This window comes from Brassica rapa, chromosome A03 (assembly GCF_000309985.2).
Source record: "Brassica rapa cultivar Chiifu-401-42 chromosome A03, CAAS_Brap_v3.01, whole genome shotgun sequence".
Lineage (NCBI taxonomy): Eukaryota > Viridiplantae > Streptophyta > Magnoliopsida > Brassicales > Brassicaceae > Brassica > Brassica rapa.
This window is the reverse complement of record NC_024797.2, coordinates 24,772,366-24,795,374: the sequence shown is the minus strand read 5'-3', so window position 1 is coordinate 24,795,374 and position 23,009 is coordinate 24,772,366. Positions and strand designations below refer to the sequence as shown.

Genomic DNA, 23,009 nt, shown 5'->3' with positions numbered 1-23,009 from the left:
AGTGACAATAATTCCATTCATTCTGAATAATTGGGAACTAGGTGCTTGCCCGCGATGCGGGCTTAAACTATTCATAAATTTTTAAAAAGTTCTTTGTACGCTATATTCATTACACTAAAATAAATTTTAAAATAATTCAATATTCTATTTTTAATTATATAATTTATGTTTTTTTAACTTTTTACTAAAAAAAATTTTCAGATAACAATACAATATATATGTATAGAAATAATCTTCTTTTTTTAATTATATTTTTAGATTTTGAAAAATTCAATATTCTATTTTTAACTATATAATTAAGAATTTTATTTGATTAATATTTAGATATATAATTATGTTTTTAACTTTTCACTAAAAAACTTTTTCAGATAACAATACTATATATACAAAAATTATCTCTTTTTAAAATTATATTTTTAGATTTTGGATAATTTTTACTATTATTAATTTTAATCAATTATCTAATCAAATAAATTAAAATTTCGTTTTTATTTTTTAATTTATTTATACATTTTATTTATTCATTAATGGTAAAAACGATATTAACCACTCTAACTTTTAATATGAGAGCTCGATTCCAAAAATTTACTTCGTAAATAATAGTATAGATAGATAGATGTTAGATTTTTTTTTTCAGAAAATTTATTTGATAAAATAAATAGTAAGAGAGTAAAGATACGATAGATGGATTAAAAAAAATTAACTTCCCTTTTTTAAAAAAAAAAAAATACAAAATACAAAATGTTTTAAGTTAATCAATACTTTGCTTTTGTTCTGTTTATGAAGGCCAAATAATTTACACCGACCTCCCTTTTACTCAAATCTGTTTCCTTAGAATCTTTAAAAATATTATCCATTTATATTATAATTTATTCTCCAGGTTTTTCATATATATATATATATATATATTTAATATATAGCTGACAAAGAAAATTTCTCTGAGAAGCTGCCTCAAATAACAAAAAGTTAAGAACACTATCCTTTATGGCTTTTTCCCACTCTTATTTTGTTTCTTTTGTTCGAAGCTTTTCTCTTATTTAGTTGACAAAAAGATTGAACCTTTACTGTGTGTTGTAGAATTATACACATATGTACTTGCGTCCGATTGATTTTTTCCATTCAGAAGGAACCGAATCTAACAAAGGCACAGAATTCATTGAAACTATGCACATTGCACAACCTTCTGCCCAGAAAGAAGATATTCGATGGGACACATAAAGGAACTGCTATGTACTAGGAAGCCATGCGTTTGTGCTCGGAACAGCCGCTGTTATTCGCTTCTCTCTTGCTCAGATCAGTGGAAACGTAGGTGTGTTCCAAAACCACAAGACAGTAACCAAAAGAAAATATGTCCTGGTTACAAGATTACTAATCCCTACTTTACCCACTGTTCTTTTGATTATGTCCTGGTAAAATAATTGCCATATATCCTATTTTTGTCTTACATTATGATATTTTATTTGCTTTATCTAATCAATTTATGACATGCAATTAAGAAGATTTTAACCAATCATAACCTTACAAGCTACTATTAATGCTCCACATAACTCTGACCAGTCTAAGGTAATGTACAACATTGATAATGAAAAGAAAACTTCAAGATGCATACATCACCATGCACTAATATCTAAGTCAACCATAGTTGACCTTGTCAGATTTATGTCAAAGTCCAAAAGGGAATTAAAAACAAAATATAGAAGTAGAAAAACTTCAAGGACTTTTAGATGGTGTATTCAATCTAAAATTTGAAGTGATTTGATTTCTCATTAGGTTTTAGATGATTTTAAGGAATTGCAGAGAATAAAATGATTTTTGTTAAACCATTCATGAATATCACCTAAAACCATGAGATTTGAGTTTAATTTTTTTAAATAAAAAACTCTATCCAAACACTCTAAAATCACTTGAAAAATTTAAAATTCCACAAATTAAAATATTTTCAATAACAGTGGATTACAGAATACTTTAAAAAATGTTAAGTTCAATAACACTAAATTTTAAATGAGTTTTTTTTAATTCATGTTTCAATAAAAGTGAGATTCGAAAATTCATAAGTAACAAAAGGCAAGTTAGTTAGACAGAAGAAACACACATGAACTTGAACTTGTCAATGATATGTGCCACCCACTCCTTTTTGAAATTTAGATTTTACACAAATCCCAAATCTGCCAGTTCATGACTAGAGGGAAGATATGAGAAGGATCGCTCGATAGGGCCAAACGGATTCCAAGGTATCCCGATAGGATCAAACGGCTTGCGCGAGTTCATGTAAGAAGATTCATCAATAGTATAAGCAGTTTGATCTTCTTGATTGTTGTTTACTAGATAATTCAAAATCTCGTTCAGATAAGAAGATCCATCATCACTATAAGCACCTTGATCTTCTTGCTTGTTGTTTCCTTGATAATTCCATGTCTCGTTCTGATAAGAAGATCCATCAACAGTATAAGAAGTTTGATCTTCTTGCTTGTTGTCTTCTTCAGGACCCCATAGCTTGTACGGCTCGAAGTTCTCAGTCAATGCTTCAAAATCAAACCCTCCATTACCCTATAACCAAAACAAAGCAAGTAAAGTGACATACATAATAAAATGCAGATATATGTAACAAAGAGAGAATGATGATATATATTACCTGCCCAAGAGAAAATGGAACAGATGGATAAGTGGTAAAGAAACTTTGAGAAGCAATCGATGACGGTGCAGCATATGCAGGATCTTGATATAGTGGAGCCCAAGGCACAGGTTGGTAAAGATGGTTCAACCAAGGATCATAGTAATTTGAACCGGGATATTGCTGTAAAGCAAGAGGTTTACAAGCAATTTGTAATCCATCATTGACTGATCCCATACTTAAAGAAGCATCATAATCATAAATAGCTTCCGTTTTGCTGAGCTTTTCATTGGAAATTAATAATGGAACTTTTTGGCGTATCTTAGCACCGTCTTGATTGTATGACGAGTATACATATGGGAGTGGTGGTTTTGGGGGACGATAAATCTTACTACCTAGTCCTCGTGCTAAGCTCGCTGGAGAATCAACTACTACATTCTGCAAAAATGAATTACCAAAAAAATGAGGAACGAGTTTAGCCAAGAAAGCATCAAATTAGAAAGAATATTAAATTGATGATACGTACATAAGTTAACGCACATACTTGCCTTTATCTGAGTTGTGGTGAAAACAATGTAACTATAAAGTTCATAAGAAGGTGGAATATGAAACCCGATAAGGTTCCTGCCCTCCGTGCCGTAACATATCACTGCACAAACATCAAAACAACATTAAAAAAAAAACAATTACTTCATCGAAATATTCTCTGTAAACTAAACGAAAACTACATATCAGGTTATTTAAATCTCAAACAGATCGGTTTCAGATCGTACCGTTTATAAGACATAGAGTCTTTTCATCGTGATTGAGATGATAGAGAAAGCCTTGGTATCGTAAACCGTATTTAGAGACCAGTGTCATAAAGCTTCCAATGTAATCGACGGGATGTGGATTTTGTGGCTGTGGTTTCCGTAAAGATGATGACAATGACGAGATACGCTGGAAATTATCTGTCGCCATCATTCCGACCAAACTAAAGTGAAATTTAAGAAAGACGAAGAGTCTTTAAGTCTGGTTAGGGTTTTTTTTCTCCTCCTGTACCTCGCTTCTTGTTTGCAGTATTGTCAAATTTGAAATATAAGGATTTTCTAAGCTGATATATAGGAAAGAAGAAATTGAAATATATGTTATATTTCCTTAAAAGATAAACATGATTTGTAATGTTTCTCTATCCGATTTAGATTTACATTTTCTGCAACGTATAAAATATTCTATTCAAGGGCATCATGTTCTTGCGCTCTTCGTCTGATTGTTTCTTTCTGTTTCTCTACGTACCGGCTCTCTCCTTCTTTACTTATATAAGTAAATATACTATGGTTTAAATATACATATGTACATGGATAATTAGATAAACATGATTTTGCTACGTATTCTCGTAGAATTTAAGTGTTTCTACAGAAATATGACTTGTACCAGTTCACGAACAGGATCGGTAGTACTGGGCTATACTGGAGTACGGGTTTTGTGATGTGCATTGGCTTTCTAAGCGTGAAAAAGGAAAGAAATGTGTGCTTCAAGACAAAATAGCGTTTTCCATTAAGCAAAAAGATTTTGTTTGGAGAGAAGGTTTACCTTTACAAGAAAAGGAAAATTGCTTAAATGGAAAAGGAATTTTGCTTAAAGAGTATTTAGAAACTTGAAGAGCAAGTTCAAGACGTGGAAAACAAGTTCTGGTCTGATATATAAGGAAGGACGTGCCTTATCAGAAAACCAGACCTTAGAGAAGAGAGAGAAGTTTCTTTGGTGTTTGTTATTGCTTGGTGTTGAAGCAATGTGAAGTAGTTTTGATGGAGTCTGATGTGGACTTAGTTTGGTGACGTTAGAGTTGACGCTTTGTGTGGTAAAATTAGCCATCGTGTGTAACTCGTGGTGAACTTCGTGTATGCTTGGGGGATCAAGCGTTTTGTGTCACTGGTGTGCGTTGGTGGTGACGTACTTAGGTGAAGTATTTCTGAAATGTGGAAGATTTAGACTCAAGGTGGAGTTTAGCACATGCAGTTTCATTGTGGTGGTCTGTGAAGATTGCATCTGTAGAAAACAGAGAGCTTCGGTGAGCCAGATAGTGATCTATGCATGTGTGTTTGGTTCCTATTTTCATAAAGTACTTACTTAGAAAAGAATGTAAACACTAGTGTGTGTTGTACCATATAACAATTGTAGGTTACTTCTTGTTCTAATTCAGTGAAATATGGACGAGGTCACGGAGATGTAGGAAACGAACCCCGTTAATAAATTTTGTGTGTTTTACTTTCTGCACTTGTTTTTTTTGTAGCCTCATCTGCACTAACAGAAACAACATTTTCTAGAAGAAAAAAATTCATGAGACAAAATCACACATGAACTCGTCAATGATATGTGCCACAGCGATACCATTTTAACACAAAGCACAAATCTGCCAGTTCATGACTAGAGGGAAGGTGTGGGAAGGGTCGCTCGGTAGGGCCAAACGCATTGCAAGGTCTTCCGATAGGATCAAATGGATTGTGCGAAATCCGGTAAAAAGATCCATCAATAGTATTAGGATGCCCTTTATTATTTTTGTTGCTTCCTTGAAGATTACCCCATAACCCGTAATGCATGATGATGTTCTCAGTCAATGTCTCAAAATTGAATCCTTCATCCATCTAGAAAGAAGAAAAAAAAACAAGTAAAATTAGTGCGATGCTCTCTGTATTAAAGTGACATCATGTAATGTAAAAGAGAGTGTGTGATATGAATATATTCCCGGCAAAAAAGTGGTAAAGAAAAATTTAGGAGCAAACACCAGCTTGGAGGTAGTGTTTGTAGGAGCTTGATGATGATTTCGCTCATCACAAGGCATAAAACAAGGATCATGGTAGAAATCTGAACCGAAATATTGTGGTAGAGCGATCTGTGATCCATCATCGACAGGTCCCTCAGCATCAGAATCATCTGTAGTAGCAGCTTGTGGTTTGCTGGATATTAATAATGGAACTTTCTGGCGTGTCTTTGCACCGTTATGAACGTACTATGAGGACATTAGTGGGAGTGGTGGTTTCATGGTATCAGGAGAATTTTACTGATCGTAGCTTCTCTTGCTAAGCTACCATAACCGTAATGATAACCACAACTCCTAAAGCTCGATGGAAGAGTGACTATTATTTTCTTCAAAAGTTGACGGCACATAATAAAATGGAAAGTATGATTTGTTTAGAAAACGAAAGCACAAACAAGAATGAAACTGATACACATTAACACAAGTAGAAGTTATAGAGGAGATAAGGACATAAATTAGAGATAAAGATAACTATAGATAATTACAATATAAATAGTTATCTTTATCTCTATAGACGTATTTGAGTCGTCTTGGAGACAAGGTAACTGTGAACGTCATTAGAAAACGGAATCTAAAATCCGTTGTTATTCCTCCCCTCTTTACCATACCATATCACTGCACAAAAACAATCAAGAGAAAAAAAGGATTAGTATATCAAAAATTGTAACTCTATTTTACATGGAAATTCAAAGAAAATTGATGAACAAGAAAAGGGAAGAATCAAAACGGATATGTAACGCCCATGTATGCCTCCCCTCTCGTGTGCCAGATGCTCTTTCTAGGCATCTGGATCCACCCTATCTCGAAAGACTTGTTTAATAATCCTACGATGATTTCATAATTGATATCACAAATTACTTTTCAGCAAGTTATCCATCTTTTCACTATCCCAGTTTAAACACAATTCATCTTATAGCTCTTTATGGATATATGACTGAAAAGATAAATGAATTTTGGTAACATATGTAGAATCAATGTATAACTCAAACAAGATCAATAAGAATTTGCTCTCTTATTAATATCTCAATGCCTTAGAAAATCCTCTCAAAACTAAAGCTCACAACTCACACTAGGATGCCACACCTCGACATCTCTATTTATATAAATCGCAAAGTCCTAATCCTCCTAAACATATGATATTTAGATAACTCCTAAATATCAAGGACTTATCTATTTCTTAATCCATATCTCGGTAAGAAATAGTTAACTTATTCCCTAAGTTATTCAAGCTTATCCAACAATCTCCCCCTTAAGCTTGATACATCTTCAACTCCTATGATCTCTCTCATTTCCTTGAACTTCAGCTTCCCTAACGCTTTGGTTAATATATCTGCTCTTTGCCTAACTCCGGCAATGTGATATACTTCTATCAACTCACTATCAACACATTCACGAATGAAATGATAGCGACGATGAATGTGTTTACTGCGGCCGTGAAACACTGGGTTCTTGGTCAGCGCTATGGCCGATTTGTTATCAATCATGATCGGCACCTTCATACCTTCTGCTCCTGTTATTTCTCCCAAAAGATCCTTAAGCCAAATGGCTTGCTTAGCTGCATCAGTAGCTGCCATAAACTCAGCTTCGCAAGAGGACAGAGCCACTGTTTCTTGTTTATGTGAGCTCCATGTTATCGGACATTCAGCGTAGTAGAACACATGACCACTCGTACTTCTTCCGTCATCTTCATCAACATTGTGAGATGCATCACTGTATCCTACGATTCCTTCATTGCTTGAACATTTAAAATTGAGACCATACGTCAATGTTCCTTGCAGATAACGCAACACAACCTTCAATGCAGCTTCATGAGATATCTTAGGCGATTGCATATACCTGCTCAAAACTCCAACAACATAAGAAAGATCTGGTCGCGTGTGTAGCAAGTACCTGAGGCAACCTATGTTCCGCCTGTATTCCTTCTCGTTCACACTCTGTTCTTCTACTGACTTAGACAAACTCAAGCCTGGATCCATCGGCACATGTACTGAATTGCAGTCTTTCATCCCAGACTCAGATAGTATCTTCATGGCATACCTCTCCTGTCTCATAGTAATTCCATCTTGACGTTGATCCACCTCAATACCTAGATAGAACGTGAGTTTACCAAGATCGCTCATCTCAAAGTTCTCTGCCATTCCATTTTTGAACTCGTTTATGAGCTCCAGACTTGTACCAGTTATCAGTAAATCGTCCACATAGACGGCTACTAGAAGGGCGTGTTCTTTCTCCATCTTCTGGTAAAGTGCAGGCTCTTTAGAACACTTCAAGAAGCCTAAACTCCCAAGCACACTTTAAGTTTCTCATTCCACGCACGCGGTGCTTGTCGTAAGCCATAGAGCGCCTTTCTCAACTTGTATACCTTGCCTTCTTGTCCCTTAAGCTCATAACCTTGTGGTTGACTGACAAATACCTCCTCCTTTAAGTCACCATGAAGAAACGCCGTTTTCACGTCTAAATGGTGAATCTGCCAACCTCTTGAAGCCGCCAATGCTACTAGAAACCTCACTGTTTCAATGCGAGCTACCGGAGCAAAGACTTCGTCGAAGTCAATCCCATGCCTCTGTATGTAACCTTTCACCACTAGTCTAGCTTTGTATTTGTTAATACTACCATCTGAGTTTCTCTTAACCTTGAACACCCATTTTAAGCCAATAGCTTTTGCTCCAATGGGAAGATCAACAAGCTCCCAAGCTTTGTTCTTAATAATCGAAGCAATCTCATCATCACATGCATCACACCATACCTTCTTACCCTTTGCGTCATTGTAGTCCCAAGGTTCATCATTCATAGTAAGAAGAAGACGCTCACCATCAAGCTCAGCTAGGAGTATATAATCGTCTAGGTAGGCTGGTCTTCTTCTGTCTCTTGTGGACCTTCTAAGTGCAGATTCTCCATCTTCATCCTCATCTTGATCCTCATCTGCTTCAAGATTCGGAGTTTCTGCACTTTGATCACTTACAACAATAGCATTGCTGCTGTCTGTCCCTTCTATCTCGACTTCTTTTATTCCTCTGTTTCCAAACATATCATGAATAATATTGAAGCTGCCTCCAGTCTCTTCTGAGCTGTGTTTCCAGTTCCACATCTTGGTTTCGTCAAAGACTACGTCTCTGCTTACTATTATCCTTCGAGTGCTAGGATCGTATAACCTATAGGCTTTTGAGCCTGGTTCTGTCCCGAGGTGAACAAGCATACGAGAGCGATTGTCAAGCTTCTTGAGGTATGGACCTTCAACTTTAGCGTAGCATATGCACCCAAATATTCCTAAGTGATTAACTGTTGGTTTTTTTTCCTTTAGCGCTTCATATGGAGTTTTAGACTCAAGTACTCGTGTTGCTCCTCGGTTGATAAGGTAGGTACTATGCCGCACAGCCTCACCCCAAAGATAATTAGGACATTCCATCGCCTTTAGTATGCTTCTAGTCATTCCCATTAGAGTCCTGTTGCGTCGCTCCACCACTCCGTTTTGTTGTGGAGAGTAAGGAGCTGTTAGATGCCTTACAATACCTGCGGTCTCACAGTATAGATTAAATTCACTCGAGATGAACTCTCCTCCACGATCAGTCCTAAACGTCTTGATAGTGGTTCCTGTTTCCTTCTCTACCACTGCTTTAAAAATCTTGAATTTCTCAAACGCTTCTCCTTTCTCCTTTAGAAGGATCGACCACATGTAACGAGAACAGTCGTCTATAAGCACGAAAATATACCTCTTAGCAGACGGGGTTTGAGGTGATATGGGACCACATAGGTCCCCATGAACCAAGTCTAGTATCTTCTCAGCTCGATAAGCGCTTGCTTGTGGAAATGGAAGCCTTGCTTGTTTCCCAAGCATACATGATGTACAAGTATCCTTTTCTACCTCAACGTTAGGTATCCCGTAAACTAAGTCCTTCTTGATCATCTTCTTCGTAGCTTCCTTTCCTATGTGACCAAGGCGTGCATGCCATCGAGTAGATTCAGTCAAAACCTTAGCCTGCAGACACACCGGATCAATAATATTTATAAGAACTTTATAAAATCGATTTCTAGACCTCTTTGCTTTAGCTATGAGCTTTCCATCTTTATCACACAATGTAAGGTAATCCTTCCTCATCTTTACTTCACAGCCGGATTCTGTGGCTTGGCCTAGACTGATTATATTGCTCCTCAGGTCCGGTATGTAGTAGACGTCTGCTAGTACCTTCTTTGTTCCATCCTTGCTACAGAACAGGATTGATCCTTTTCCCTTTATATCTATACGAGAGTCGTCTCCAAATCGCACCTTTCCTGTGATTGATTCATTCATGGTCTTGAAGTAACTCCTGTTTCCGGTCATGTGGTTACTTGCGCCGTTGTCTAAGTACCAAACATTATCAGAATCGCTCTCGAGATCTCTTGGTTTGACATTCTTTTCATTCAAGTAAACGACTTCGTGTACCATTAGCTCTTCTGCCTCTGTTGTATCAGTCTCCTTCTCTTTAATCTCTGTTGCTTCTTGTAATTTCAACAAACGATCAGGACATGTAGACGCATAATGCCCGGTCTTATCACAGTGGAAACACGTAATCTTGGATAGGTCGATGTCGCTGTAGTATCGATCATTGTGACGTCCATTATATCCTCCATTGTATCGACCTCTTCCTCTACCTCTGTTGTAGTACCTTCCTCCACGTCCACGACCACGATAAGAACCATTTGAGTCTTGGTTCGTAGAAAGAGCATCTGAGTTTGCGTACATAAGTTTTTGATTGTCTGGTGCTTCTTCTTCTTCCATAGACACACGTTCTTCAAACGTCTTAATACGTCCGATAATCTCCTCAAAGCTTGTAGTCTTGAGGTCAAGAACCTGTTCCAAAGAGGCTACGATGTGTATGTATTTTCTCCGGGGAAGACTTGAAAGAAATTTCTTTACTAATTTTGTTTCTTCAACGGTTTCTCCAAGAGCGGCTGATTTAGACGAGATTTCTGCTATCCTTCCCACAAAATCATCTATTTTCTCATCATCTTTCATTCTTAACCTATCGAACTCTGACATGAGAGTTTGAAGTCGAGCTTCGCGAACTCTTTCTGCCCCCATGTGTCTTGATTTCACTGCTTCCCAAATCTTCTTTGCGGTGTCTAAGTCTCCCACCTGTAATATAAGCGTTTCGGGTATGGATTGGAAGAGCACTGCTATCGCCACGTTGTTCTTCTCAGAGTCATCAGACTCTGTTTCAATAACATCCCAAACTTTATGTAATTTAAGGAAGACCTTGATCCTGATTGCCCATACAGTGTAGTTTGTCGAATTTAGCATAGGACATTTAAAGGAGGAAGGTCCGCCATCTTTAAGCTTCGTTGAAGCTGGTATTATGTCTCCCATTGTTAGTGATCGAACTCTGGTTAAGCTCTGATACCACGTGTAGAATCAATGTATAACTCAAACAAGATCAATAAGAATTTGCTCTCTTATTAATATCTCAATGCCTTAGAAAATCCTCTCAAAACTAAAGCTCACAACTCACACTAGGATGCCACACCTCGACATCTCTATTTATATAAATCGCAAAGTCCTAATCCTCCTAAACATATGATATTTAGATAACTCCTAAATATCAAGGACTTATCTATTTCTTAATCCATATCTCGGTAAGAAATAGTTAACTTATTCCCTAAGTTATTCAAGCTTATCCAACAACATATGTAGCTAAATTAATTTTTGACATCACTATATACCATAAAACATAATGTTATTGATTTGAAGGGTTCAAATAGAATCCATACCGTTTCGCAGACCTAGTGTTGAATCTTGGGAATCAAGATGACATAGAACACCTTTGTATAGCTAGTAACCAGGTTGGTGAAGCTTTCTATGTACAGTTCTGGATGTTGATATTGGGGAGGAGGTAATTAATGATGATGGACAAGTCAAGGGATACTGCAAATTCTCAGTCTTCGTCATTCTAATGAAACTCAAAGAGGAACTAGTCTGACTATTAAAGTTTCTTGCTCTAGCTCTCTTGTTGGAATATTGCTTTTGTTGTAAGCTGGTTGATATTTATAGGAATTTGGAAAGACAAAACCTTGGTTTTAAAAACAAAGGGAAAGACAACCCGTGTGGCTAGCGTTGGGCATTCGGATTTTTGGTTCGGATCGGTTTGGTTTATTCGGTTTTTTGGTTATTCGGGTTGAAATGTTTAGGAACCATCGGATTGGTTCGGTTCGGGTTAGATTTCTATTTTTTTTATAAAACCTGAAGTGGAACTGTATTACAAATAATTCGGGTTTGGTTAGGGTTTAAAATCCAAAAAACTGATTAATCCTAAAAACCCGAGTTAAACCCGGAAAAAACCAAAAAAATATTCAGGTTATTCGGGTTATTCGGATTTGTTAAGATATTTTTTATTTATAAATTTTATTTTATATGTATTAAAATAATTTTTTTTCAATATATTCAAAATATTCGGATACCCGTTCGGTCTAAGTTCGGTTTCGGTTTTTCGGATTTAAAAATATAAGAACCATTCGGGTTTTTGTAATTTTTTATCCGGTTTTGGTCTCGGATTTTGGGTTCGGTTTCCGTTTGGTTTTAGGGTTTCGGATAATAGGCCCAGGATTACGTGTGGCGTTGGCGGTAGCTTCATATTTGGGCCTCAGTGAGCCGTAAATAAGTGCTCATGTATGACGAAGACTGAGAATGAATAATGAACATTATGATCATATTTGGGCCTCAGTGAGCCGTAAATAAGTGCTCATGTATGACGAAGACTGAGAATGAATAATGAACATTATGAATGGATAGGTAACGAAATTGGTAATCGTATGGGCAATAGGTAACGTAATGGGCCTCAATGCACGACTCTTGCTTCATGTGTAAACCGCCGAGAAGCTAGATTAAACCAGTTTTTGTTTGTGTCTCTGATTAAATGGTTCTGTGGTTGACAAAAAAAAAAAAAATGGTTCTGTGGTTCAGTTAAAATGAGTGGTACTTTGGTTTGCTTTAATTTGAAATACTTTCTATTGTTAGAAAAGATGTTGAGAAAATTCATAAGTTGTTACATAAACAAACATATTTTTTTATGAAACTACATAAACAAAAATATTGTGACTTTGTTATTCAACAATAATATTTGTTTATTCAACAATAATATTTGTTGAACGTTGATCATCTTGTGACTTTACACATGTTTTTTGAAAATGATCAAATATTCGTAATAAACAAAATGAAACTGTTGGTGTACCAGTAGACATTCATAATGGATGACTCGGACTCGAGTCACTCAACAAACAACGCATTGTGATTGTGTACTTTCTACCGACGATATGATTCCATTACACTTCACATCTAAATTGTTTGTTTTATCAACTATTTAATGTCAGAAAGATCATTTTATTTGCGGTATGTAATTAATCTGGCCTATGACTTATGACATAATGAAACCAGAAATCATAAATTAGACTGAGAAACGAAATTTCGTTGTTCAATCTAATTACTTAAATTTAGGTATTGGTTTTTCTTTGTTAGAATACCAAAGAAAATATAGCAGTTAACGTTTAAATAGTTTTCGGTATATACTGATCAAGAAAAATTGTTTAAACTACCACATTCTTTTTAACACTAAACTACCATATTTATAATACTATTTTTCAAGTTTATATTAATCACATTTACCCCCCCCCCCCTCACTTTTAAAGAGGTAAATAGATAGGGTTAACTAATCAAGACTTAGGTTTAGAGTTATGGGGTGTGCTTTATGATTTTAAAAAATATATAAATAAATGCCCAAAAAATTTAAAATTATTTTAAAAATAGTTTCTAAAAGAAATTTCTTATTTCAAAAAGAAAATTTGCAAAAATTTACCAAAATTTCAAATTTGATAATGTATAATATAAAACTATAAAATATTTTTTTATTTAAATAATTTTTTATATTTATATCTATAAATCAGTCATAAAATTTTTTTGCCTCTTTAATGAAGAATGCATTTGTGAAAATGTTCGAAAGTAAACATGAATTGTGGTAACTAAAGGAATGAATTAGGTTTATTCAATAAATAGAAGAATTAATTTATCTTTTCATTATTCTATTTTTTATTTTAAAATAGAATATGATTGGAGTAGAATCTAACTCTATTATAGAGTTATTCTATTTAAAAAGATATAGAGCAGAACATTAGAGAATGATCTAAGTCTTTCTGTCAATCGAACGGCCATAGAACTAATTAGCCTATATGTTTCTCGTAAATAATTATTTAGTTTCTTATACTGTAGTATATATTTGATCTAAGATTATGGCTTGCAGCCAAAAGTCAACTAATATACAAACACTCTATGCCAGACTGTTTATTCTTCGTAATTAATTAAACGAGCACATATATTTATCCTGCAACAATCCACGTAATGGAGTTGATAGATAGTACACGTACTTAACTTACAAATATATAACTAATATGTTCACAAGTCAAATAGATATTTCTACGTATAAGAGCTATAGTTCTAAGTTATTTATTTGTGGTCAAAGCAAATAGCCTGCTTCTTCATGAATCATTACTTGCATAAGTACAGCTGAATACGACATATTTTTAAAAAAAATTATTTACATTATGATTACTTGTGACTACATCATTATTCTATATGCGATATGTTGACAAATCGTCGATTGGCCGATTTGGTACGGATACGTAAAAATATTCGATTGGTACCAAATAAATGAAAGTAGGGCTGTGAAAGAATATGATTACGTAGAAAATATCGGTATGCGATATCCTATAAATGTTTTTAATTAGTTCTTGTATTTTTTTTTTTTGGGTTTGTATATGCTTAGTAAAGTTTTTTACTATCTACAAAATGTATACTAAAGGTCAATATTCTTGTAAACACTGTGAAGAGTGGAGTTTTGGTTGATATAATTCGCAATGGTTAATAAAATACGTGACACCCATGAGAAGATTACAGTTCACAGTCAGATCAAGAGTGAATCCAGGATGCTATTGTTTGATGAAAGAAGTGGAATAACGAGAAGATTATATGGAGGTTGGAAAAAATCTAAACAAGTGTTCAAAAAGATCGATAGTCACAATGCTCACAAGAAAGAAATGCCCAAACTTATGTTGAAATCTAATCCCCTTGCGGCTTGCGATATGACTGGGGTTTTATAAGCTTAAGCTCATTTATGGTTTATTGTCGGAGTTGGGTTGAAACGTACCAGCGGTATATATGTGATGTATTCGTACTTCCACATTAAAAGGCATTTAGATCGATGCATATTCTCATATGTGGTTTACGGTGTATTTGTGCAGATAAAATAGACATATAGTTAAACTATGGTCTTAAATTTATCATATTAGATATCGTTTGGCCGTAGTTTTGATTTTGAATTCTATATGCGAAATGGTTGTAGATGTTTTCACCCATACCTAGCTGTACATTTTTACTATGTAGTTAAAAACTCATGGGAACCTAGTAGTTTCAGAAAATTATATATGTTAACATAAAGTAATTTGAGATATAAGATAATGCAATATCACTACACGGTTTTACATATGAATTTTTTCCCCATGTATATACTTACGAACTTGTAAAAACAAGATAATGCAATATCACTACACGGACCGACATTTTCGGGACCATTGATCATGAAATATCTATATTATTCTAAATTTAGAATATGAACGTGAAAATCATGAAGCTTGGTACATTTAAAGGACGACAATATGACGTAAATAATACAAAGTCCCCAAAACAAGTAAACATTGTTTTGGTCTATAGTATAACTTTTTTTTAGAAATATAAACTTGTTTTGTTTTTCTTTTCCATAGTAATCTGTAATCATCCGTTTTTTTCCTGTAATCTCACACATCATTTTGTGAAAACATCAAATTTACACCTGGTTGTCATGGAACTTTTCAGTGAGAAAGGACGCACAGGATTTCTGTTTGGATTTTCTATTCGAAGACAATCTTACAGAATTGTTTTTTTCTATATATCATAGTGTACTGTTGGTTCACTTGTCCATTGCTCATTTGCCCATATTGATGCTACTTTTTTGTCAACACTCATAAGATACTATTTAGTACTATCTGCTATAAGTTATATCAGAATATAAATACACAAGTAATTGAAATAACACGATAATAAGACAGATAGTGACTAGAAATTGATAGCCCGTTTGATATTTTTTCCCCGGGGAATCAATTACAGCTGTGCATCAATATCTTCAATCATGATATAAGTATATAAAGTTATATAAAGCGACGATGACCACATAATTCATAGGTGAATGATGGTCAAAGTCGTCCGTCAATCTAACAAATGTCTATAAACATTGTGGCAATTCCAACGACTCCAAACTCATTCATTGATCTGGTACTTACTTGAGTCTGCAAACAAACTATGTTGTGGTGTAAAATTATATTTGGAAGTTTGGAACAACATAATTTATTTAAGTATCCTCATTCATTTTTACAGGATATTTGGAACGAAATAAATATCCTCAAAATTTACATAAGATAGTACTACTATATATAGTATGTATTATAGTGAGATGGTGCAATGACGAGTTAAATTCTTAAATAAACATACATAATCTCAGACATAATCTCAGAAAAACGTATATATTACAAAAGCAACTATCAGTGTGCACTTTATTTCTTTTGTTAGGACATTGTAAAATTAATCTTTCAATACTAATAATTTTTTTTTAATTCGATGAAAAGTAAATATCATGTAGCTCATTGCCAGAAAGCAATTAGGAGCTCTTATTTAGATCAGAGGACGTTCATCCCAGGTGCTTTAGCAACTCGAAAAGGAGAGGTATTTTTTACTTGAGCACTTGTCTAGAGAGGAACGAAAGTATTTCTATAAGAAGATGGCGTAAGCATGATTCTTGCGCGGAGCCATATGTATAGCTTATAATATTTTTGGGTCATATCAAAACACAAGTTTTTTTTCTAATTTAAATTTTATAACATCAACCTAAGAACGGGAAGAATAATTTTGATTACAAGACTGGCTCGAACAAAATTACTCAAATCTGAAGCGCGTTCCACTAAATAGATTCTTACATCGTTGAGTATCGAGCACCGTTCTCAACCTTTGATGAAGAATGTGAGGAGGAGAGATTCGCCTCATTTCCTCGGTTTCCGGGGTCTCTTCACGTCGTCTCCAATGTAGCTAGTTACCGATGAACTTACTAGTCTTGCAATCTTAATTATCTCTGAAGCACACAACAAAATAGCGGATACGAGACAGACCGAAGCTTAGAAGAAGACCCAATCGCGGGTAGTAAAATTACCGCTACAACGCCAAGGCCGCATAAGGACAGAAAAGACCACACGATCTCCAGTGCCTAATACGAGAGCAGAAAAACGCATGTTATGTTTGATATATGGCTTCTTTGTTAATTTCATCCAATTTTTGTAGTACAAGTATTTTCTGTCATTTTCAAAAGATTATTGTGTAATGCACGAAAAAGATCAACAAACTGTAAAATATTGATTTTGGGATATCATTAAGAGCATTTCCAAAAAGGAACTCTATTTTGAAGTTTCCAAACTTTATATTTGAAGTTTAAACGTGTTCTTCTCCAAAAGCAAAACTTCAAACTTAACTTTAAAACTATTTGTATTTTATAATATGGTCTTTATATTTGACATAACTAATTTGAATTCATAAAACTTTTGTAAATAACTAGCACATATATAAACAAATTATAACAATATTAATTAATAACATATTATATTATAATATAAAATTTTAAACAAACTAACTTAATTAATATTAAACTTCAAGCAAAATATCATATTATTCCATAAAGTGATTTTCATAATGCATATATGATCTACTAATGCATTTAAAAGTAAAAATGGCTCTTCTCATTTTTAATTTGTAGATTAGAGATAAAAAAATTATTGAAATCGGGTGATATTAATACTTGTAAATACATTAGATCAGAACAAGAAAATAAAAAAGAAACATAAAATATATATATGCTAAAAGATTAACTTTTATTGATGATATTAATACTCATGAATATATTCAATATGAACAAGAAATAATTGTACAAAAAGACATCATCCACAACAACCATCTTCAGTTACAAAAAAAAAATTAGATGATATTTGAAAATTTTGAAGGTTTCGGATCAAACTTACATTACTATTAGTGGTGTTGTAATATTTTGTATAATAGTTATATCTTCATGTAATTTTTTAAAAGTTTTTTTGTTAAGTTTCTTTTGTATATTTTTGTTGTCTAATCTAATTTTAAATTTTCTTTTAAAATTTTATTTAATTTTATGTGTAAAACTTAGATTTTGTAAACAAAACTTAAAATATTTATGAGATATAATTTTTATAAGTATTAAAACAATAAACAAAAAAATTATTTATGAATCATAAATGTTATGTGTAATTGTAAGGACCAAAATACAAATAAAAATATGAAACTTTAAATTTGAAATTTTGAGTAGTGAAACTTTGAATATAGAGTTTCACTTCTCAAAACTTCAAATTTGAAGTTTTGAAATTCCTTTTTAGAGAGCAAAAAACTTTATATTTAAAATTATAGAGTGTATTTTTGAGATGCTCTAAGACCATCTCCAAGGGAGACTCTATTTTTTCCTCTATAATTTACACTAAAATAGAATAACTCTATTATAGTGTAACTTTTGCTCCAATAGTATTACTCTATAATAGAGTAACTCTATTATAGAGTGAATAGAGAGATGTCACTTTTCTACTCCAAATATAGAATAAAATATGACATTTCTCTATATTTCACTCTATAATAGACTTATAGAGTAACACCATTGGAGCAAAATACACTATAATAAAATTACTCTATTTTAATATAAATTATAGAAAAAAAAATAGAGTCTCTTTGGAGATGCTCTAACACGTACACATATAGGTGTATACTATAAAACTAAATAAAAAACTTGGAAAGTCCAAGTACGGGACGAATCAGTTAAATATATTCATGATATTTTTGGGGTGAATGAAATACAATTAAGATATTCATATAACGTTTTCCTTGAATTTGAAGACTCAATGACCAACTTTTCCCCATCTTAAACTAAAATAAATAAATAAGAAAAATTGCTTCTTTTTTTTACAATTGGTGCTTCTCCTGTTTTCCCATTTTTGAGAATTTTTTACCTACCAAAATCTTGATTTTTTTTCTTTCCATTTCTCCCTATTTTTCTTTAGCAAGAAAAATCAATTATAGTTTCTCTTCTGTAGTCTCCCTCTAAAGAATTGCTAAGGGACAATCACGTAACTCTACATATCGATTTCCGACTTCCGGGTCAGCATAATGGGCAGTCCGTTTTGGGGAAGCGCAAAGGGTCCATACTGAATCCCATCACTAGCTCCAACTATCGACCATCTGCAATTACAAAAGTACTCCTTATCAGCATAGAGAAACAAAACACTTTTAAAGTAAATGAAAAGGTAAATAAGTAAAAATAGTACACACACCTGTACTTGGTGGTTAGATGATGTATCATGATAGACATCTCAAGCTTGGCTAGTTCATTTCCAGGACACGAGTGGGTTCCATTGCCAAATGGCATGAAAGTATTCGGTTTTGGAGCCACCTACGTACCAAATAAATAATAATATCAATACAAGTCAATCTCCAAAACGAAAAAAAAAAGATATTTTCTAGAAGATAAATACATTACCTCAAATCTTGATGGATCAAACTTCCCAGGATTTGAAAAGATATCAGCACTATGGTGAATGTTTCTGAAAAGCGGCAGAACTTTCCATCCTTTAGGTATCAAATATCCTGTATACCAAAATAACAAAAAACAAAAAAAAAAACGTTTTTAGAATAAATTTGACAAGTTCAAAGAGTAAGGTTTGGGATTTATGAAAATTTTATGTAATACCTTCATACTCTACATCTTCTACAGCTTCTCTGAATGTGAAAGATAGGATTGAAGCAACTCTTAATGTTTCTTGAATGACTCTTGAAGTTATTGGCATCTTCTTTGTATCGCTCCAAGTTAGAGACTCTCCTTCTCCTTTGTCCTCCCTTATTGCCATCTGCTCTTCCTGTTAAACACCAAAAAAATAAAAACCATCAAGAACAACAACATAAATTACAAAACTACCCCTTTTATTACCAGAAAACGTCAAATACGTGTCAGTAAAAGAACTTACAGTAACGGCTTCTAGAACGTTGGGATTCTCAACCAAGTACTTAAGGATCCACGTCATCACACTCGCTGTCGTGTCTCTAGCGGCGAAGATCACTCCGATGATGTTATCAGCGATCTGTTCGTCGCTCAGCTCTTCTTTGTCACCCATGAAAGAACCGAGAAGATCGTTGTGTGAGGATCTGTTCTCCCTTCTCTCCGATAAGATCCTAGCGAGGATCTGTGAGAGCTCCTTGCGAGCCTTCATAGCTTTGTGGAAGAGCGTTCCAGGGAGGTTTACAGGCATCGAGTTGTAGCCTTTCTCGAGAATGTAGTAGCATCGTTTCAGATCTTCTCTGTATAGAACCTCGTCTTTTCCGAAGATCGAGAGCAGCGCCACGTTGAATGTGTACTGAAGAAAGAAAAACAACAGTTTCAAAAAAAAAAAACAGAGTATATAGAGAGAAAAAAACAGAGATGCTCTGTTTTGAGGGGCGAAACAGAGGAAGTATGCGTCTTACTGTTTTCATTTCTTGATAAGTGTTGATCATTGTTCCATCCCAGTTTCGAAGAGAGTCCTGAGCGATTGATTCGATGTCGGGAACCATGTCTCTGATCGCTTCAGGCATGAAAGCACGGAGGACGAGCTTCCTGAGTTTCGCGTGGTAATCACCTTGGTGGAAGAAGATGGCTTGTTTCCCTAGCATCCTCTCTTTACTCGCCGGGAAAGTAGGTTTGAAGAGATGAGACTTGGTCACGAGCACGAACTTGGCAGCTTCAGGGCTTGAGATCATCACACACGGACATCCCAATACATGTGTCTTAAACACCGATCCATACCTGTCAAAAAAAAAGACCAAAGCTTTATTCAACACGAGATCCTCTGTTTTTGGCAATTAGTATTATAGCAATTTTTTTCTAAAGCACCGACCTTTTCTGTTTTGATGCGAAAAAGACGTTAGGGTCTTGAGAGTAGAGCTGGAAAGTCTCGCCGACGTAAGGCCAACCCATTGTTCCCGGCGGGAGTGGGAGTTTCGAGGGTCCACGGCGGCGCTGAGAGATTAAGCACCGGAGGAAGTAGAGGAAGATAATTCCGGTGAAGAGAGTTAGAAGCAAGGCGGAGAAATCCATTTTTCTTTAATAAAAATTAAAGTTTTCGTTTATTCGTCCAGCGAAACCCCACTTCGTATGATGATAGTGGGAAGGGGGAAACAGCTGAACAACAAAGAACTTGTGACTTCAAACTATTTAAAACAAAACAGAAAAAAGATATTTTGTTATATTTTTGTTTTTTGTGTAATGGGAAGATGTATTGTGATGCAAACCAAGTGGGAGATGTGAAGGGGTTTTATAGGCTCTTCTCATGTGTTAGATGAGAGAGAAAAACGATGAGAGAGAGGGAGAGAGAGAGAGGTTCCTATACAGAAAAACACTGATTAGAGAGACAGCTCATTTGAGAGAGACGACGATAGCACGTGGCAAAGAGCATGCAAAAAGAGCGTGTGAGATTTTGACCAAACAAACAAACAAACTATTAAAGAGAAGCAACTAAATTAAAAGAGATGCAGAGCCACTCAAAAGGACTAATTAGTTAGTTTTTATTTATTATAAAGCCTAATCTTAATCAATTATACAATGAAAGAATTAAGAGCAATTTGGCCCTTAACCTTAAGTAGAGACAAATGTAAGGTACGGGAAAGGTTTATGTCTTTTTTATTTAGTCAGAACTCCGTGGACCCTTTTTTTTTAATTGAAGGGCTATGCTTTAAAGGCTTATTTGGTCTTAAATGTATCATCTTGTGCGTAACAATTTCATTATCTCATTTTTTAAAGAACTAACCATTGTATTGTTTTCCATTAACTATGTCCATGGACATGTTAAATCTCAAATAAACACATTTAAACACCTTTTTGAGTTATTCGTATTTTTTAGAAACAAGTGTTGCTCCGAATTATGTTTTATGTAAACTATTGAAGCTTATTCTCTGCCCTAGCATGTTTTTTTTTTTTTCTAGGTTCTATTGTTGGTTTCAGAGATCTTTCGCTGTGTATTTAATTCAAGAGTCTTTGTTTCTTTCGATGGTTTTTCCATCCTGATCTGGTTGCATTTTCTTTTATCAGTTTCATGTGGTGGTTCTACTGAGGATTGTAAGAGTTGGTTTTTCCTTGGCTTCTATATATTGCCATGGAATAGATCCCGGATTGATTTCCTTATCGTTTGTCTTGGTGGATAGAATCTCTGGTTTTTTCTCAAGGAATTGGGGCTCTGGTTCTTTATGCCTTCTGCCGTGAAAGTTTGAATGTTAAAAATTGTGTCTATCATCTTCATGAGTTGTATGGTCCGCTTTCTTCCTCGTAGATTATGGAGTAATCTTCAAAGGAAAATTATGAAGTGTGGCTTCTTTCCTAATAAAATTTGGTGTTTGGGTGCCGCTATGCTCCTCCCCTCGATCTTTCTGTGTCTCCTCGTATATGGGTGGGTGTCTTGTAATTTCGATCTAGAATTGATATATGTTTGTATTTTAGTCTTTGTTTTAGTTGTTTTATCTCCAAATAATTTGGTTAATTCTGTCGGCTTATTCTTCCAGAGAAAGATTTGTTTCCTGCTTGCTGGTTCTAGAGGTAAGTTTTAACTTGGTAGATTTTTATCTCGTCACATGTAAATCTCTGTTTATGATTAATGGAACTTTCAATGAAAAAAAGATGAGTGGTTTTTATATCGTATAATAATTTTTAATAAAATGAAAACATCAGTAAATATATACAGACAAAAAATTCTGCAGCATACTGCGTAGTACATACTGTTTTATAGTATATCAGTATTTGCTTTGTCATTGGCTTTTCTAATCAAGACCTAAGAAATTCAATAAACTTTGGCCTAAACGTTTAATTAGATGGCATTGTAAATCCATGTTAAGATCCACTTATACGATTCCCCCCCATCTATGTTAAGATCCAACACTACGTCAGCATGCCTTATCGGATATGCAAATAATTATTTTGTTTAACTTGTTGACTTAATCTTTTGTTTAGCTTTTTGATTTCATATGTTGTTTAACTTGTTAACTTGATTATGGCTCCGACTGGTGACATGTAGTTTTAGAGTTGAATTACTTGAACATGTAATTTATAGTTCGATATAACTTGCAGTAAAAAGTATGTGGTAAAAACGGCAAGTTTATGTGGTAAGTTTTGCAGTAAAAATAAAAGTTATCATTTTACTAAAACTTGTGACTGGTAACATTTTTGATGTATAAGTTGCAGTATGAGTTCTGAATAAAAGAATTGAATATAAAAACAGAGAAATAAATATTTTCGTATTAAGCTATTTTTAAAATAAATAGAAATAATTTTTTTAAATAAGTATAAAATTTTAAAAAATAATTTTCAGTATATATAATTTTCTAAGTATTATAATAACTACTAATAATATTTATTTTAATATCAATAATAAGTTAAATTAAATGAAATAATATTATTATCATGAACTTTAAAT

At 34.1% G+C, this 23,009-nt stretch overlaps 2 protein-coding genes across 2 annotated transcripts; both read right to left on the bottom strand.

The window, feature by feature from the left end:
* Positions 1–511: 511 nt before the first annotated feature.
* On the bottom strand, positions 512–3,631 carry LOC103861045. Its single transcript, XM_033287398.1, has 4 exons — positions 3,385–3,631; positions 3,088–3,260; positions 2,633–3,049; positions 512–2,547 (listed from the first exon to the last, which is right to left on the bottom strand). Exons 1-4 carry the CDS (start codon positions 3,572–3,574, stop codon positions 2,149–2,151), a joined length of 1,179 nt encoding a protein of 392 aa, XP_033143289.1. The 5' UTR covers positions 3,575–3,631; the 3' UTR covers positions 512–2,148.
* Positions 3,632–18,321: 14,690 nt separating this feature from the next.
* LOC103861043 (abscisic acid 8'-hydroxylase 1) lies at positions 18,322–22,527 on the bottom strand. The gene is made up of 7 exons (XM_009138756.3): positions 20,445–22,527; positions 20,035–20,353; positions 19,539–19,925; positions 19,265–19,430; positions 19,055–19,161; positions 18,849–18,967; positions 18,322–18,756 (listed from the first exon to the last, which is right to left on the bottom strand). The coding sequence occupies exons 1-7, from the start codon at positions 20,642–20,644 to the stop codon at positions 18,651–18,653; spliced, it is 1,404 nt and encodes a 467-aa protein (XP_009137004.1). The 5' UTR covers positions 20,645–22,527; the 3' UTR covers positions 18,322–18,650.
* Between the last annotated feature and the right edge of the window lie 482 nt (positions 22,528–23,009).